Source organism: Schistocerca americana, chromosome 8 (genome assembly GCF_021461395.2).
Source record: "Schistocerca americana isolate TAMUIC-IGC-003095 chromosome 8, iqSchAmer2.1, whole genome shotgun sequence".
NCBI lineage: Eukaryota > Metazoa > Arthropoda > Insecta > Orthoptera > Acrididae > Schistocerca > Schistocerca americana.
In genome coordinates, this window is record NC_060126.1 from 248,712,816 (window position 1) to 248,730,842 (window position 18,027).

Sequence of the window (18,027 nt, forward strand, 5' to 3'; positions counted from 1 at the left end):
ATCAGACATACAAGGACATGGGACAAGAATGGTGCATCAACACACATGCCTCTTCTTGCGTGTGAAGCATACACAAACCTAAAAGGGGAACGGGCGCGAGGTGCACAGCTGCAAACGCACCGTGGCCTGTGGGCGTCTGCTGCACGAGAGGGTGCACACGGTATTTCACGTCTCGCCGTATGACGGTACGGCCAGCGCTGTCGGAATACGATCGTTTTGGTGATCCAGACGTTATGGAGCGAGAAGGCATAATGTTGCATGGACGTTCTGACATCCAAATCTCTGAACCCAGCGTTCTCACCAGTAAACGTTATTGTGACACTGTACTCCTTCCGAGGTGCATTCAGTCCCGACTCCCTTATTATGGACGACAGTGCGCGATCGCATCGAACAGTGCTTGTGCAGGTGCTCTTTGAGTCAGAGGAAATTCGGCGATTGGAGTGGCCTGACCGTTCCCCCGACTTAAATCCCATCGAGCACCTTTGCGATGCGTTGACGAGGTGCACTGTGTGAGGTAACGGGCCAGTTGTGGCGCCCTGGAAATATTATAAGTTCAGAGTTGGCGGCCACCGCTCGGGCCGCGCGGTAGGGCCGATCTCTTAAGCATTGTGGTGCCTCACAACGGCCGGAACACGTGGTCCATCGAGCACGTGGCTGGGAATTCCTTGGTGACGCTGTGCGCCGGGAGGGCCAAAGATGGCGCACTTTGTGAAACCTTAATGGCAGACATTTCACAGTTCGTATAGAAAGTAATAGTAGCCAGATGAATCATGATACCTCAAAAAAGAAACATGTACATTACTATTAATTCTGATGGTGTAATCAGACTTTCAATATCTTTGTTAGTTTCAAGATTAGTATCTGATGGTAAATTATACAAGTAACACCCAGCAATGAATTTACAAAATATAAACGCTTCATCCGATTTTGTCGATCGTCATGTCTTTAGAAAGTTATTAGTGTAAACCTAAATTGGTATGAATTACAGGCATGTAACTTGAATTGTACATGAGTTATTGCAGGTGAAATTGGCCGATTGCTATCTGTCCCGTCAGGCCATATGTGCTCCACTGTTACACGAAAAAACGGTAGCAGCATGCTTATAAATATATTTATTCGTCTATGTCTTTGTTTATATCCGATATACCATACTATTTACGAAAAAACTGGTTAAATATTTACTGTGTTTTAGAAAGCACAGAGACATTAGGCTACTGGCCTACCTGTCGTTCTGTTTCTTTTGATATATGTTTTTTTAACTGTTTATGTATTTAATACTGTGTGTTAGAGCGTGTTTATGGTCTAGCCGTAGGAATATTTATTGAAATTCAAGTATTTAAATGTAAATCAAGTATTTCGAATCAGTTTCATTATGTTTGTGAATGTGCGTTGGCTTGAAGACATGGCAGGACCGCCCTAGACAATCACAGCGCTCGTGAATGAGGAGACTGGATGGGAGAGGAGCATCGTTTCCGGAGTGCGGCGCGAGGGAGAGTCGCACAGGACATGGGACAGTTCGAAAGAGTACGGGCAGGACACGGGAAGTGCTGGACGCGACGGCGCGACAGTCGCACGAAAAGACCTGGAGAGTGGAGCGGGTTGCGCGTGGTCGCGGGTGATAGAAATACTTGGGAGTGCCAACTTGTGCACTTGTGAGATTTCCGTGGCTTCTACAGTGAAGACGTTGTGAGCGTTTAGAAGTGAATTTCTCGCGATCTGTATTGTTGTTCGTAGCTAATTACGTGCTTCTGGAATCTATTGTTTCACTGTTATTCAACTTGTATTTTATTTAATTGCTGGACCGTCGACGCCAATAGGTGTTTTGCAGGAATATACTGCATTCTCAAAAGTACTTCTACTATCGTACTCATCATTTAAAGTCGTTAAGATAGTTCCTGCAGATTTTATTTAATTGCAATCTTTCATTTATAAATGTATATGTTACATTCATAAATCGCAATTGCATCGTGATAGAAAACTTCGACTATTCGATTCATGTGTGTATTTTTATCGTACACTGTAGACTCAGCAGTATTGGGCCTGTAATGCGGCAACTACATATCCCAGCCCCTAGACAACGAAACCAGCCAAAACTTTTAATATTGCAATGTTGAGTCGGAGGGTACGTAGTTGGGGGCCACCCACATCATTTCATTTCATTTATTGTTTGAAAGCCTGCAACTGCAGCACTTCCACGTGCGCCACAGACCATCCTATAGATGTCAACCGCGCTGGTGGAGGAACGCGCCGTGCCGCGGTAACTCCTTACCAGCCTCGTGGGAGCCAGCGTGGGAGTATGCTGCAGAGCAGACAGTACCGTCCTTGGTGATCACACACCCTACTAAGAACCATGATCCGCCTTTCTTAATGTCCAGGGGACTGTCATGAATCGCAGTGATTTCAGTGTAACTATAGGCTACTTTCCTACGTTAAAAATGTTTCGATTGTTGTTATTCTGAATTATTATAACGTTGAAATAGCATTTTCGGTCATTATTCTCGCAAAAAGGCTGTTATTTTTATGTAATTAATGCTTAAAAACCATTAAATTTCAAGTTTTGGTCACGTGATCGAAAACTCTTTGTTATTGACTGAAGCTTGGTGACGTAGCAGACTAGGAGTAAGATGAAGCTATACATGAAGTTACTAGTGCTTTTCCGTGCTCTTTCTGCAAGCAGTTTAGTTATTTACAGATGGAGAGCGCGTGAACAACTTTAAAGTAGCGATTTGAAAAATTTTCTGAAGGCTAATAATGGTAACCTTCCGCAAGTTGTTCTTCAAAAAGAACCATTTTTATGTTCTCCAAATAAGAAACATGAAAACTGTAATGCGTGGCGACTAGGACGGAAGTACTGTGACATAGGGATAAGTCGTGTAATTGTCGTAATAGTGAAAGAATCTGGAACTGCATAATTTGCTCAGACCATTCTGAAATGTTTTAGGCAACTCATGAAAGCGTGCACAATAAAAAACACTGGAAACTTTTTCTTTCAGAACATAATTCTAATTGTCAACTAGTGTGGTTGGTATCAGAAGTACTACTGTTTTCCAGGTACCTTGTTTTTCAATTTTCAAATTTCCAGACGGCCTAGTAACATTCATGGGGATCTGCAGAGCATCGTCGTGTTTTCCTTCAGCAATCTTACAAATACCAGTTTTTCTGTGCCTACACGTCATTAATATAAACCACCGAAAAATTATGTGTATTAAATATGCAGTTGACGCAGCAGAGCCTTAAACTGCTTTGTCCTACTACATATTTAACTTCTTTTGAAACTCTATGTTTTAAAAGTGCTGAAACAAGACCAATTTTCGTTTTTTCGTAATGCCTGGCCTTATTACATTTCCTCGTAGCTTCCACTCAATCATCAATTTTACTCTTTGTTAGAATCATACAGCTTTACAACAGGCTCTTTGGAGACAGATGGAAGTGGCAAATTACTCCAACGACTTGTTTGGGAAAAATAATTGTGGTGGGAAACTTTTAAATGGTTTCACAGATCCTTTAGGATGACGGCTACACCAGACGTGAAATACCATTTCTTAACACCATTCTCGTGACGTAGTGGTGGGCAGTAGGGAGTGTGTTGGGACCATTGCCGTTAGTATGATATATTAATGACTATGCAGATAATAATTATAGTAAGCTCAGATTTTTCGCAGATGATGTAGGTATCTATAATTAAATGCCATTTTAAGAAAGCTTCATAATCCAATCATAACGATAATATTTCAAAGTGGTGCAAAAATCTGCAATCCTTCTAAATGTCCAGAAACGCAAAATTGTGCACTTCAAAAAATGGAAAAACGAAGTATGCTATGACTGCAGTATCTTTGGGTCATTGCTGGTATCAGCCAATACATACAATTACCTGTGTGTTGCACTTCATATGGATATGAAACGGAAATTGAATGACCTCACAGACTCACTTGTTGGTAAAGCGGATGGTACACTTCGGTTTATTGGTAGGATTCTGGGGAAGTGCGATCAGTCTACGAAGGAGATTACTTACAAATCACTCGTGTGACCCATTCTAGAGTATTGCTCAAGTGTGTGGGACCCGTACCAAACAGGACTGATGCGGCAAATTGAAGGTATACAGAGAAGGGCACCATGAATGGTCACAGGTTTGTTTGAATCACGTGAGAGCGTCGTGGATATACTGAAATAACTGGCAAACTCATGAAGATAGCGTCTTTAACGAAGTTTCAAGCTGTAAGTGACGAATCAGTGTGTCTACTACAACCGACTCTCGCAAGAACTGCGAAGACAATGTTAGACTAAACGCAGCGCGCACAGAGGCTTTTTAGTGATCTTCGTTGCGCCCTCCGCACCTGAATGGAAAGAGAAGAAACCCTGGTAACTAGTTCTCTGCTGTGCACTTCACAGCGGTATGTAGAGTATGTATGCGGGTGTAGATGTAACGTAAAATTTTTCCCATACCTAAACGTGTGAGTGAACCTCCAGGCACAAATCAGAAGACTGTAAAGAAAGTCTTGCCCCAGCACCACGACGATCTAGACGGGAAATTCACTATCGCCTACGGCTGTTCCTGGCATTCATTACGATTGCATCTGAAAGCGACGCAGAGAAGCGCTGCTCTGTTGCGAGCCCTTTCCCTTAACTGCACTGCTTCACCGCCCTTTTCCTTCCTTCGTAGGTAATTGGACGCGCTGTTGGTGGCACCCCTGCCACTGCAGGCTAATTAGACTCTTCAATTACGGCACCAGGTTGAACCAGGTCTCTTGCTGCATCAACAACTGCGTGCAGCTCAAAATCAGTAGCACACGCGCGAAAACATTGTCGTTTCTACAACTCACGTAAAAAATGTTTTCATTTAAATCTCCGAAGAATTTTGTATTCTTGATAGTGCATTAATGTCAATATTAAATTTTCTATGTGGACAAAACCGCTTAGGAAAAACAGTTTCCCTATATTACAAGCGCGCTAGCTCTTTTCAATATATTGGTTGCAGCAGGTTCCCAGATACACTTTGCTGCTACGACCGAGTAATAATTTCTTTGTGTGCCCATCCTTGTAATGGATGGTTGCAAGGACTTCGACTGCTCAATATGAACTGAAAATTAAAACACCTTCAGCAGTCAATTTCACATCTAACTTATGTATGCAACCAGTTTTGGTGTTCCATTACACCATTCAAAAAAAGGACAACGACAACATATTCAAGTTATCAAATATACTAGTAAAAGGACGGTATAAAAGTTGGGAGATCAATAATAACCAAGGGAATTTACCGTAAATATTTTCCAACAGATAAACAGTATGTGATTGGTGGAACATTCAAACATAAAAAGAGAACTCATAAAATTTTATGAGTATTGACTGGAAAATATATATATATATCACTGGATATTATATTTCTCGGATATTATTGCTCTCTTAATTTTTCTACCGTCCTTTTACATACAGAGAGTACCTCTTAACTGAACCCATTGAAATATCTAAAAAACTACACATCAGATCAAAAAAATGTTATAATGCCAATTTGTTTGTCTCGGAGGGGGACACCTAACGATTCCACACTCGACCCGCCTTCCCACCCCGTGCGTGGGTGGCGGAGGACAACTTCGAAATCTTCCATGGGAAGCCCCATTTTGTTTATTGCAGATTACGATTCTAGGGCAAAATATACTTACGTTCTGTCTGAAGCATTTGCTTCGTTTCACCACAGACAGCACTGTAATCGGAGCAATAGAAATATGTACACAATTGTAATTTTTGACGTGTCACTGAGTGGTCCTTGAATATGCAATGGCACGTGGGACCCCGCTTCCATGCTCCGAGGATAGTACAGGCCAGAATTTCATCACTTCTAATTGGAAACTCCATCAGCAATGTTGTATTCCTCTGACATATGAAACAGAAGAGTACTTGACGTGTCACTCTATTTTTCCAATTACACTAAGAGTTCAATACATTTAGTGACCCACTTTTCAAATGAACGTACACGGGACAGAAGTACAGTATATCTGCGGGAATGCCAGCACAGGCGTTTCTGACGCGGTCGACCATGTCTTTACGGCCTGTTGGCACTTGCTGGTACACATTATCTTTTAAATGTCCCCCCAGAAAGAAATCAGTTGACGTTAAATCCGGATACCTAGCGGACCAAATAATAGGGCTATCTCTGCCGATCCATCGACCAATCTCAATACGGTCTAATACGTCCCGTGTTTCATTTGCGTAGTGCGCTGGGCAATCGTCATGCTGAAACCACATGCGTTGTCAGACGTCCAAGGCAACATCCTACAGTAGTAGCGGTAGTTCCTGATCCAAATACGTTTGTTATTCACGCCCATTCAACTTGACGTCGATAAAATACGAGGTTTCGAACTTTAACAGTGGCAACCATTTATTTACAGCTCGTACAAAACAGATACGTGTTTCAAAATTTTACTGATCTTCAAAGTAGTCACCAGCATTGAGTATAACCCGTTGCCGGCGATGTGGAAGTCGTAGCATACTCTTAGCAGTGCCAGTTGTGTTGACAGTTTGAGCGGCGCGGTCTATTGCCCGACGAGTTTGTAACTGTTCTGAAGCGAATGCCGTGAAGTGTTTCCTTCAGTTTAGAAATTGAGTTGAACTCAAGAGGGCTTAAGTCAGGGGAGTGCAGTAGGTGGTACAGCACTCTGCAGCCCCATCAGTCAAACAAATCAGTAACAGCTTGCACTGTACGTACTTGAGCATTGTCCTGCAAAATGTTGGTCAGGTCCTGTAGAAAGTGTCATCACTTCTGCCTAGAAGCTGGTCGTAGGTTGTGTTGCAAAAATGAAATAAATAGTTGCTACTATTATAGTTCCCACCCTCGTACGAACCAATGAGTTTGTTCACCACGATGTCATACCATACGCTAACCGACCAATGACATTGATGAACTTGCCGTAGCTGTTGTGGATTGCTTACAATCCAGTAACGCGTATTATCCCGGTAGTTCCTCAGCAAAGAACGTGTTAGTCGTTTGTATTTGTTGACGCGCCCATTCACAAAACACTACCCAGTTATGGAAATCGGCCCCATGACTTTCTTGATGCAGTGACACGTGGTATCGATGATACGAAGATGCAGTGTTGTGACAGTACTTCTAACAGAGATGCCGGAATCGCAGTGTAATTGTTGAGCGCTTATCCGTGAGTTGTGGTGCGCTGCTGCTAGTACAGATAGTTTATTGTCTTCCCCTGAAACACGTTTGCTTCGTTTTCTTTTGCCAGTTTGCACGCTGCGATCAGACATAAAGGCGTTCAGAACCTTGCAAAAGAACGTACGGGAAGGGGCTTTCTCTGGAAAACGCTCGGCATACAAGGCAACAGCATCCTCAACATTTCTACTACATTCTCCGTAAATCACGGCCATTTCAGTTTTTTGTTTTGTGGACGCAACGTTCAGCGTCCACTTGCCTGTCTGTTCTCGAAATGATAAGGAAGTGTGGAGGAAATAGGCCGGCCGGTGTGGCCGTGCGGTTAAAGGCGCTTCAGTCTGGAACCGCGTGACCGCTACGGTCGCAGGTTCGAATCCTGCCTCGGGCATGGATGTGTGTGGTGTCCTTAGGTTAGTTAGGTTTAATTAGTTCTAAGTTCTAGGCGACTGATGACCTCAGAAGTTAAGTCGCATAGTGCTCAGAGCCATTTGAACCTTTTTTTTTTTGTGGAGGAAATAAACACTGCGCAAGTATTGTAATGTTTAGAGCCGCTGTCTGTTCTGCGTCTGCACGATACGTGAACTCCGATCGCAGTGTACACCCTGTTATGATACGTTGTTTGCTACACGACCACGGTGGCGCGTGGAGCGATGGCGCGTCCCCTGTGCGATATGTCAGAGGAGTACAACGTTGCGAATGGGGTTTCCAATTAAAAGTTATCATATACAGGCCTGTCCTATCCTCGCAGCATGGAAGCGGGGTCCCACGAGTCATTGGATATGCAAGGGCCATTGATTAGAATGTCGCAAATTTCGATTGAGTTCCTATTTCTATTCCTCCGTTTACGGCGCCATATATAGCGAAACAAAGAAAATGCTTCAGGTAAAACATATGTAGATTTTACCGTAGATCGTAATCTGCAATAAAAAATGGGGGTTCCCATTGAAGATTGGAAAGTTGGCCCTCTCCACCCAAGCGCGGGTCGGGGTGGCGGGTCGAGTGCCGTATCGTTGTATGTCCCCCTCGAGACAAACAATTTCCAGTTATAACTTTTTAGGTGGGATGTGCAGTTTTCGAAACATTTCAATGTCTTCAGTTAAAATGAGCGTACGGTAACTACCTCCGTCAGGACTATTACATCACACACTCCGCCATCAGAGAAGTGTTCGTGTGTTAGTGTATAAATGAATATAAATTACACGTTATGGTGCCAACTTAACCTAAATCTGCTTGAACTTGATAACATACACTGGGTCATCGGGCACGATCAACAATGTGTGTTACTGCGACTCATTATGTACCTAATGGACTGGGAAAAGAGACATGAGCCAAAAAATTGCATTTCACAGTCTAATTTTGTTTAATTCTTAAATAAGTCATTAATAACTAAATGTACTGTTAATAATGATCAATCATTAGGAACTAACACACTCAACATAGATACACACTCACTACTCTAACACAAAACCATTATTATGCAAACATACACACACCTGAAAATTAAGTTACTAATAATACATATTACAAATTTAAAAAATCACATAAACAAGAAAGGACAACTTTCAGTTAAACCAGTGAATGTTGTATTACAGTTTTTCTTTGAGGAATGTAGTTACCCTCTATCTGAGTCATTAGTTGATTCCACAAAAATGAAAATGTTATCCATAGCTCTTTCAACCTCTTCAGCATGAGGGCTAGCCTTTCTTTTTTCATCAACCTTTGGTCTACTAATGTACAGTTTTTTTAAACTTTTTTATGAGGAGGCAGTCGTTGTTGTGAACTTGCATTATCTTCAGGAAAACCCGTTTCACATACAAAACTCTGTTTTGAAACAAAAATACCCAAAAGAAGATCTTAATTTCCCTGAAGACGTGCTCTGTTCGGCAACTTTCTTCAGGTGAGAATCTATCATTTTATCATTTATGTAACTTTTCTGGCATGAAACAGTACTCTAACAGATGTTTTGCCTACCAAAACAGCTTCCTTCCTACCATTTCTTTTTTTACTAGCATCACGTAACGTTCCTATTCCTGTTTCCTTGACCACTTCGCTGCATCCTCACTGAATAAATTTTCACAAATAAAACACTTACCACAAGGACACTGCGACCGATTTGTTGCACTGTATCGCAAGGAAAACACTCAGAAACGAAATCAACTTCACGCCGTTGCAGGGAGAGAAAAGTAGTGTAGGCGCCCCGGTGGTCCCGGTCGCCTACAGTGGAATGGATGGCCGAGCGGTGACCTCTCCAGTTGTCAGGATGCTAGGAAATGGCTGTAGAAGCGTCAGAAACACCAAAGAAACATTATTAATTCTTAACACCTTCATTCCTGCCGAGTACAATGTGGCTTGGTGATATCAACGACCTTCCCCGAGTCCTCGCTGACTCGTAGCGATGACGCCAGATCCGGGCCGCGCAGTCTTGCTAGCGCAGCGCCGCGTGCTGTGACGTAGCGGAGGAACGCCCTTACTTCGGCCGCGTGTGGCTGGCGGCGTCCGGCTCGGCGGCGGACAGCAAGCAGCTGCGCGTGAAGGCTCCGGGTTGGAGTCCCGACGCTGTCGGCACGAGAGGCGTTCTCGTAGTGCGGAGTGTACTCTATCCCACCCGTCTTCTTCCCTGCTCCTCCTGGTGGCTCGCCTGCAGTGGACGGGCGGAACGGGTTGCAGTCCTCCAGCGTCGTCGGCTCACCCGGTTGTGACGGCGGATGCACAGGGCCTAGGCCCCGCACCATCTCGAGGACGGCTCACTGATGTGGTCAGCATTGGCGGCGAGCGAGTCTGCCGCGATGTCTGCTAATCCTGGGTTGATGATTGACAGCGGCAGCAAAGAGGACCAGAGCTGGTACTGTCCCTCACGTCTGCTGCTGGATGGGCCGCCCTTACTGAAACATCTCCTTAATAAAGATTAACATGTCGATCACCGAGCTGAGCGCTACGCAGCGACCCAGTACACATCTAACTGCAGGTCTAACTGCGAATGCGAGTCCATGTTGCTATCAAAGCTGGCGTATTCAAAGGAAGCACGAGCGACGTCCTGACGTCATGCTCGTTTGTAATGAACGCATTCATTCCACTTATACTGCTGATTCATCTGTCGTACTCGACCGTGTTCTTGCGACAGAGTTACGTGTTGTTACGGCAGACTTACGCGAACTTGTGAAATGCGGTACAGCTGATGCTATATCTCTGTCTTGCATTCTACGAAAGTCTCCGTCCAACACAAACCCGCGTGCTAAGCAATGCTCTCTCGCCTGTTGTGTGTAACCAGGCCATTGCCCTTGCGTGACGACAGATTCCGATATATGTGCAATCGTTCTTACCTCTTGGCTAACCCACTGCCTCTGGCTCTCGGCATAGGCAACGAAACTTTGACAATATTCTACGTTTCCAACTCTTTACTATTCCGCGACACTACAGTAGAGAGAAAGAGAGAGAGGGAGACACTGGGGGTGGCAGTTGACTTCAGTGAGACAAAAGACAAAGGAAGCGCGTCTTCTGTGGTTTACCAGGTAAACACATTGAAGGTCAAGGAACGGCAAATGAAATAATTCACTTGAATGGAAAGATGCCATTTATTTACTTATTTACTTATTTATTTTTGCTGTTTTGCCAAAAACTATTCATTTTCGCCGATATTTTAACACTGTTTAGCGTGAAAACCATACGACATACAAAAAATGTTTCAGACATAAATTGTAGGTAATTTCCTTCTCTTTATTTTACTACTGGGCCACGTTCTCAAGTAATAAGCTGAAAACCAATAAGAAAATTACTTTTTGTAGTTTTTTGATGGTTACTCATGTTTGCGGCAAAACGTTTCGTTGGACAGCTTCAGAATCGTGTTCAGCACCCCAAAAAAACGTGAAATAAATCACTAAAAACTATTACACAAAAACGTTCCGCTTCCAAGCTCTTTTTGTGCACCATGTGACTAGACTATGCCGCCTCAACGGAAAGCCAGTGAAATCGGCTCTGTACTCAACGTGTTAAAAGCTTATCTGTCAGTGTTACCGAAGCTTTCTACCCTGAAATAATTTCACATGATTTGCATTTCATTCAATGAATTCCACGCATTTAATGACAGTGAATTTAATTCAGTTGGTAATAATCCATATACACTGAAGAGCCAAAGAAACTGGTACACTTGCCTAATATCATGCAGGACCCCCGCGAGCACGCAGGAGTGCCGCAGCACAACGTCGCATGGACTCGACTAACATCTGAAGTAGTGCTGGAGGGAACTGACACCATGAATCCTGCAGGGCTGTCCATAAATCCGTAAGGCTACTAAGGACAGAGACGTCATCTGAACAGTATGTTGCAAGGCATCCCAGGTATGCTCAATAATGTTCATTTCTGGGGAGTTTAGTGGCCATCGTAAGTGTATAAACACAGAATAATGTTCCTGGAGCCACTCTGAAGCAATTCTGGAAGTGTGGGGTGTTGATTTGTCCTGCTGGAATTGCCCAGGTCTGTCGGAATGTACAGCGGACATAAATGGATGCAGGTGACCAGACAGGATGCTTACATACGTGTCACGCGTCAGAGTCGTATCTAGACGTATCATTGGTCCCATATAACTCCAACTGCACACGCCCCACACCATTACAGAGCCTACTCCAGCTTGAACAGTCCCCAGCTGACATGCAGGGCCCATGACTTGACGAGGTTGCCTCCATACCCGTACACGTCCATCCACTCGATACAATCTGAAACGATACTCGTCCGACCAGGAAACATGTTTCCAGTCATCAACAGTCCAATGCCCGTGTTGACGGGAACTGGTGAGGTATAAAGCTTTGTGTCGTGCAGTCGTCAAGGGTACACGAGTGGGCCTTCGGCTCCGAAAGCGCATATCGATGGTGTTTCGTTGAATGGTGAGCACGCTGTCACTCGTTGATGGCCCACCATTGAAAACTGCAGAAATTTGCGAAAGGCTTGCACTTCTGTCACGTTGAACGATTCTCTTCAGTCGTTGTTGGTCCCGTTCTTGCTGGAGCTTTTTCCGGCGGCAGCGATGTCGGAAATTTGATGTTTTACCGGATTCCTGATATTACACTCGTGAAACGGTCGTACGGGAAAATCCCCACTTCATCGCTACCTCGGAGATGCTGTGTCCCATCGCTTGTGCGCCGAGTATAACACCACTTTCAAACTCACTTAAATGTTGATAAGCTGCCATTCTAGCAGCAGGGACCGATCTAACAATTGCGCCAGACACTTGTTGTCTTATATAGGCGTTGCCGACCACAGCGTCGTATACTGTCTGTTTGCATATCTCTGTATTTTAATACGAGTGCCAACACCAGTTTGCTTGGCGCTTCAGTGTATGGATGTTATTTTATGTGGTGCTACAAACCACCTCGACTGTGTGTCTTATCGTCAATTTCCGTAGCACACGGAAGCCTATTCCCTTAGAATTTCTTCTGTCCTGTCCAACCCACACACTGATTGACACACGGACTCTGTCTTTTGCTATTGCAGGTAGCGCCTAAGCTGGGAGCTGAAGCCCCGACCACAGCGCCACCTGGAGAACGACCGCAGCGGCTGCCGCCATGGTGGACTTCGGCAACACGCAGAAGGACCGCTGGGTGTGTCCCAACGACCGCCAGCTCGCGCTCCGAGCCAAGTACGTCACTTACAAACCCGTAACAGCTACCACTCTGCGCTAATTTTCAATCACTTATATAATTATATGTCCTCAGCAGAACATAAACTATTAATGAAAAGCTGCTCTTGTTGTTTAATTAGAGAATCATTATGTCTGCACAGTTGGTTTCGCCATTGTATTAGGCCATTATTAAGTATACGTGAAACTGCCAAATGTTAATACATAATATGAATGGTATACAGATGCCTGTAATAGGGCGTGAGAGTCAGTGCTTACTTATTACAATCGAATCTAGAAGGAATATACAACTAGACAAGCAACGTCAAATGATAAAAGCAGTAGAAGTCAAGCGGATTCAATCCCGTCTCCGGTCATCCTGATTTAGGTTTTCCGTGACTTCCCTAAATCGCTTCAGGCAAATGCCGGGATGGCTCCTTTGAAAGGGCACGGCCGATTTCCTTCCCCATCCTTCCCTCACCCGAGCTTGCGCTCCGTCTCTAATGATCTCGTTGTCGACGGGACGTTAAACACTAAGCTCCTCCTCCTCAAGCGGATTAAAAAAGGTTTTGTGGCCAATGACGCCATAACAAAATTGGCGTGTCGTAATTATAAAAAATCCACAAACCAATATCTGAAAACTGTTAACATGATTTCTTAATAAGAGTTATCTGACGTGTTTCAAAATTGCAATGCATATTTTTCAGATTAAATGCTGTTCGTACATGATAAAACAATAACAGTCAGATATATTTAAAATGTATCGCGCCCAATGGCTTCAAGATAAAATTTGGCGTGATGTAATTTTAAAAATGTACAATGTGAAAAACTGTTTACATGCTTTATTATAAAAGAGTGGTAATCTGATTTGTCTCAGTATTACAGTTGCAAGTCTTTCAAATAAAATGCTGAGAGTAATTATTTGGACTTAACACACCTGCGATGAACGAAGCATCCAAGTCAAGTATAAAGGTACGATCTGTAACGAGTGAAGTTTGAACCACCGGGAACTGTAGAGTACTCTTGCATTGCTTGAACGCATCGCGATTGTTTACAAGAGTACGTTACTCTTTTATTATTTTGATGCTTTAACAGTATTTAATTTATCAGATTGTGCTTTATTATAACTATAAGAAACCCAGTTTTCTCGTGACGTTATCGGGCGTGAAACTTTTTTAAGTTTACTTCACTTTTACTGTTTCATCATTTACGACTAGCATTTCATCTCAAAAACATGCATTATAAGTTCGAGAAGCGTCAGATAAGGCTCTTTTACCTCTACCATGTTAACAGTTTTAAGATATCGGATTTAATGTATCAAACTGTACTGTTGTTATAGTTCCACGATTTCATCGGGCGCGAAACTTATCCTTAAATCCGCTTGAGTTTTACTGGTTTTTCGTGTAGTATTGACATTTTATTTGACAAAAAGCATTGTAATTTTGAAGCACATCATATGACTCTGTTTAAGCTAAACAATGTTAACAGTTTTAATGTATCGGATTGTGCAGTTTTTATAATTACGTCACGCTCATTTTTCTCGTCAATAGGCGCTAAACTTTTTTTAAACAAATTCACTTCTGCTGTTTTTATTATTTGACTTTGCTTCCTTACTGCATAATGTAAGTTCTACGTTCACTCTATACTTATGATGTATACATGTAAGCAGTGGTGGCTCGTGAGTACACATTCTGTGTGTTCACAAGTTTTCAGATTTTCAGATAAGTTTGAGAGTGTGAAATTAATAACATCTGCTGTATAACAGTTGTGCCTATAAACAGATTTATACATCACGTCATGTAATTGACTTACGGGCCAAATACATACAGAACTGATAAACAACGTGCACGGTTCACGATGTGCACAGCTAGTCCTTACCAAACAACCAGACGTTTACGTCAGTGTCACCAAGTGGTAGCACACTGTGGCAGACTTTTATCCCCGTTCGCTCGGCATAAATCCTGCTAGATGATAGCCGACTATTCAGGTATGCTAATTCATTCACTATGTTGTTGTTGTTGTTGTGGTCTTCAGTCCTGAGACTGGTTTGATGCAGCTCTCCATGCTACTCTATCCTGTGCAAGCTTCTTCATCTCCCAGTACCTACTGCAACCTACATCCTTCTGAATCTGCTTATTGTATTCATCTCTTGGTCTCCCCCTATGATTTTTACCCTCAACGCTGCCCTCCAATACTAAATTGGTGATCCCTCGATGCCTCAGAACATGTCCTACCAACCGATCCCTTCTTCTGGTCAAGTTGTGCCACAAACTTCTCTTCTCCCCAATCCTATTCAATACTTCCTCATTAGTTATGTGATCTACCCATCTAATCTTCCTATTCTCTTCCTGTCCAAACTATTTACCGTCCATGTTTCACTTCCATACATGGCTACACTCCATACAAATACTTTCAGAAATAACTTCCTGACACTTAAATCTATACTCGATGTTAACAAATTTCTCTTCTTCAGAAACGCTTTCCTTGCCATTGCCAGTCTACATTTTATATCCTCTCTACTTCGTCCATCATCAGTTATTTTGCTCCCCAGATAGCAAAACTCCTTTACTACTTTAAGTGTCTCATTTCCTAATCTAATACCCTCAGCATCACCCGACTTAACTCGACTACATTCCATTATCCTCGTTTTGCTTCTGTTGATGTTCATCTTATATCCTCCCTTCAAGACACCATCCATTCCGTTCAACTGCTCTTCCAAGTCCTTTGCTGTCTCTGACAGAATTACAATGTCATCGGCGAACCTCAAAGTTTTTATTTCTTCTCCATGGATTTTAATACCTACTCCAAATTTTTCTTTTGTTTCCTTTACTGCTTGCTCAATATAGAGATTGAATAACATCGGGGAGAGGCTACAACCCTGTCTTACTCCCTTCCCAACCACTGCTTCCCTTTCATGTCCCTCAACTCTTATAACTGCCATCTGGTTTCTGTACAAGTTGTAAATAGCCTTTCCCTCCCTGTATTTTACCCCTGCCACCTTTAGAATTTGAAAGAGAGTATTCCAGTCAACATTCATTCACTATATACTGTAGTAAAATTAGATCACACGTCAGTCAGTGTTAAAGTTGTACTGACAGTAAACCTATTTTGTGGGTTTCTGAATGAGTTAAGTTATGAATTTTATCATACAGTAATCCATTTGAGGCGATGAGAATCATAAGGGCCTACAGCACAGCATTGTCGATTGTAAGATTGTAGCATTTATTCATGCTTCTGAAATCTGTTTATCTTAGAGTGAGTCAGGTTTATTAATGCTGTAGGTCCACGTTGTCTACAGGGTGAGTCACTATTTCCATCAAGAATAACTCCGAAAGTATGATAGTAGCTGAAAAAATTTTGGGACGAAAGTTGCATGGGGCTACGGGGGCCTTAATATGACGTTGGTTTTTTGTTGCTAGGTGGGGTCGCTTCAGAGATATCAAGGTCAACTTTTTTTTAATGGGGTGCTATAGTTTAGTACTTATTTTCTGATAGCGGCTGTCGAGACAAATCCAATGATGTGTAACAGCAAGGTCTTTGAAGGTCAACGAAGGTCACAAAAGGCATAACGTGTGGGATGAGTACGTTGATGATATCTTTCTGGGTATAAGTCACTAGCTCTCACTGAATTTCGTTGGAATTCTCCGTTAATGAAAAGCATATCGACTCTTTCTTCGAAGGAATACATTATTCACATTTGTTTGATTCGACGATACTAGTCTTACCGTTCCTATTAGTGTTGTATTGCGAAACCATCGAATGGTGTTTGCATGTCAGTGGCACGTTATATGGATACGCCGTATTCGGCGAATATTTACTATTTGCTCGATCTACGAGAGAGAATTGTCAGAGCATGTGCTTCGATAAGTGCCGATGAGATAAGGAATACCACTCAGTACATGATAAGAAGATTGCAGCACTGCATTAATACCAATGGCCATCACTTCGAACACCTTCTGTAAATGGACGTTCATGCCACCTTTGTGACCTTCGTTGACCTTCTGTTACACATCATTGGATTCGTCTCGATGGCCGCTATCAGAAAATAAGTACCAAACTATAAAATCCCGTTTAAAAAAAACAAAGTTGACCTTCATATTTCTGACGCGACCCCACCTCGCAACGAAAAACCAACGTCATATTAAGGTCCCCGTTGTCCCATGTAACATTTGTCCCACAAACTTTTCACCACTTTCGTAGTTATTCTAGGTGGCAATAGTTAGTGACTCACGCTGTATATGAAATTTCACGAAAATCTGTCTCACTGGTTTCTCTGATATTCAGTTAAATGTCGGTGGACAGCGGTGTGATTTAGGTCCTTATGGGCCTCAACGTCTGATTTGTATTCTAGTTTCTAGTCTGGTGACCATGTTGGTAGACATTACTACTTGAGTTTTAATCATTTCGACAAGCGGCACTTGTGTTTGGAGTTGGTTGTTTATTGTGCTGTGTTAACATGAACTACGTAGAATCTATTTTAAATGCTATCAGAAAAGTATAGCTGTGAGGACGGGCAGTGAGTCGTGCTTGGGTAGCTCAGTCGGTAGAGCCCTTGCCCGCGAAAGGCAAAGATCCCGATTTCGAGTCTCGGTCCAGCATACAGCTTTAATTTGCTAGAAATTTTCATATTAGCACACACTCCGCTGCAGAGTCAAAATCTCATTTTGGGAATAGAAAAATAAATTACCAGGAAAAATGCGAAATGGAGAGTTGCGACACCCTACACATTATTTCATTATTGCCCGAAACTGTACATAATTATGTAGAAAACAACAAAATTATACACAAACAGTTCTTTCTTTTGTCGGAGAAGTTATGCTTTTTCTTCTTCTTCTTCTTCTTATTATTATTATTATTATTATTATTATTATTATTTGTGTGCACGCGAGGCTGATGCCAAGATTCACGGAGTCAAGAGGGGCAGTAGCATGGTAGATTTAAGTGCCGTATCTTTTTGATTGCAGCATTTATGTTACTTTTAACAGCATTGAAGTATAACCAATAAATCAAGTTGTAAAAGTTAGTGTTCACGTGCCCTTGTACAGCAGTAGCCACTGCATGTAAGCATTGTCTCCCATCTCCTGTTACCCATCATATTATGATTAACGTTTTATAATTTCAGATACACTTCAATATATGAAGATGCTACCTGTTCTTTCTGTCCGAAAGATCAGATACCATTGGGGATCTTGCAGCTCTCGAAGAACGAGCCGGCCGGTGTGGCCGTGCGGTTAAAGGCGCTTCAGTCTGGAACCGCGTGACC

The 18,027-nt window shown here is 42.7% G+C and overlaps 1 protein-coding gene across 1 annotated transcript in view; it reads left to right on the plus strand.

Moving 5' to 3' along the window:
- The window catches only part of LOC124545109 (rabphilin-3A), a 1,015,241-nt gene that overhangs the window by 624,900 nt on the left and 372,314 nt on the right, over window positions 1-18,027 (plus strand). Inside the window, exon 4 of the mRNA XM_047123925.1 lies at window positions 12,641-12,785. Coding sequence (XP_046979881.1) covers window positions 12,712-12,785 — 74 coding nt within the window. The 5' untranslated portion in view covers window positions 12,641-12,711. The remainder of the gene's footprint in view (window positions 1-12,640; window positions 12,786-18,027) is intronic.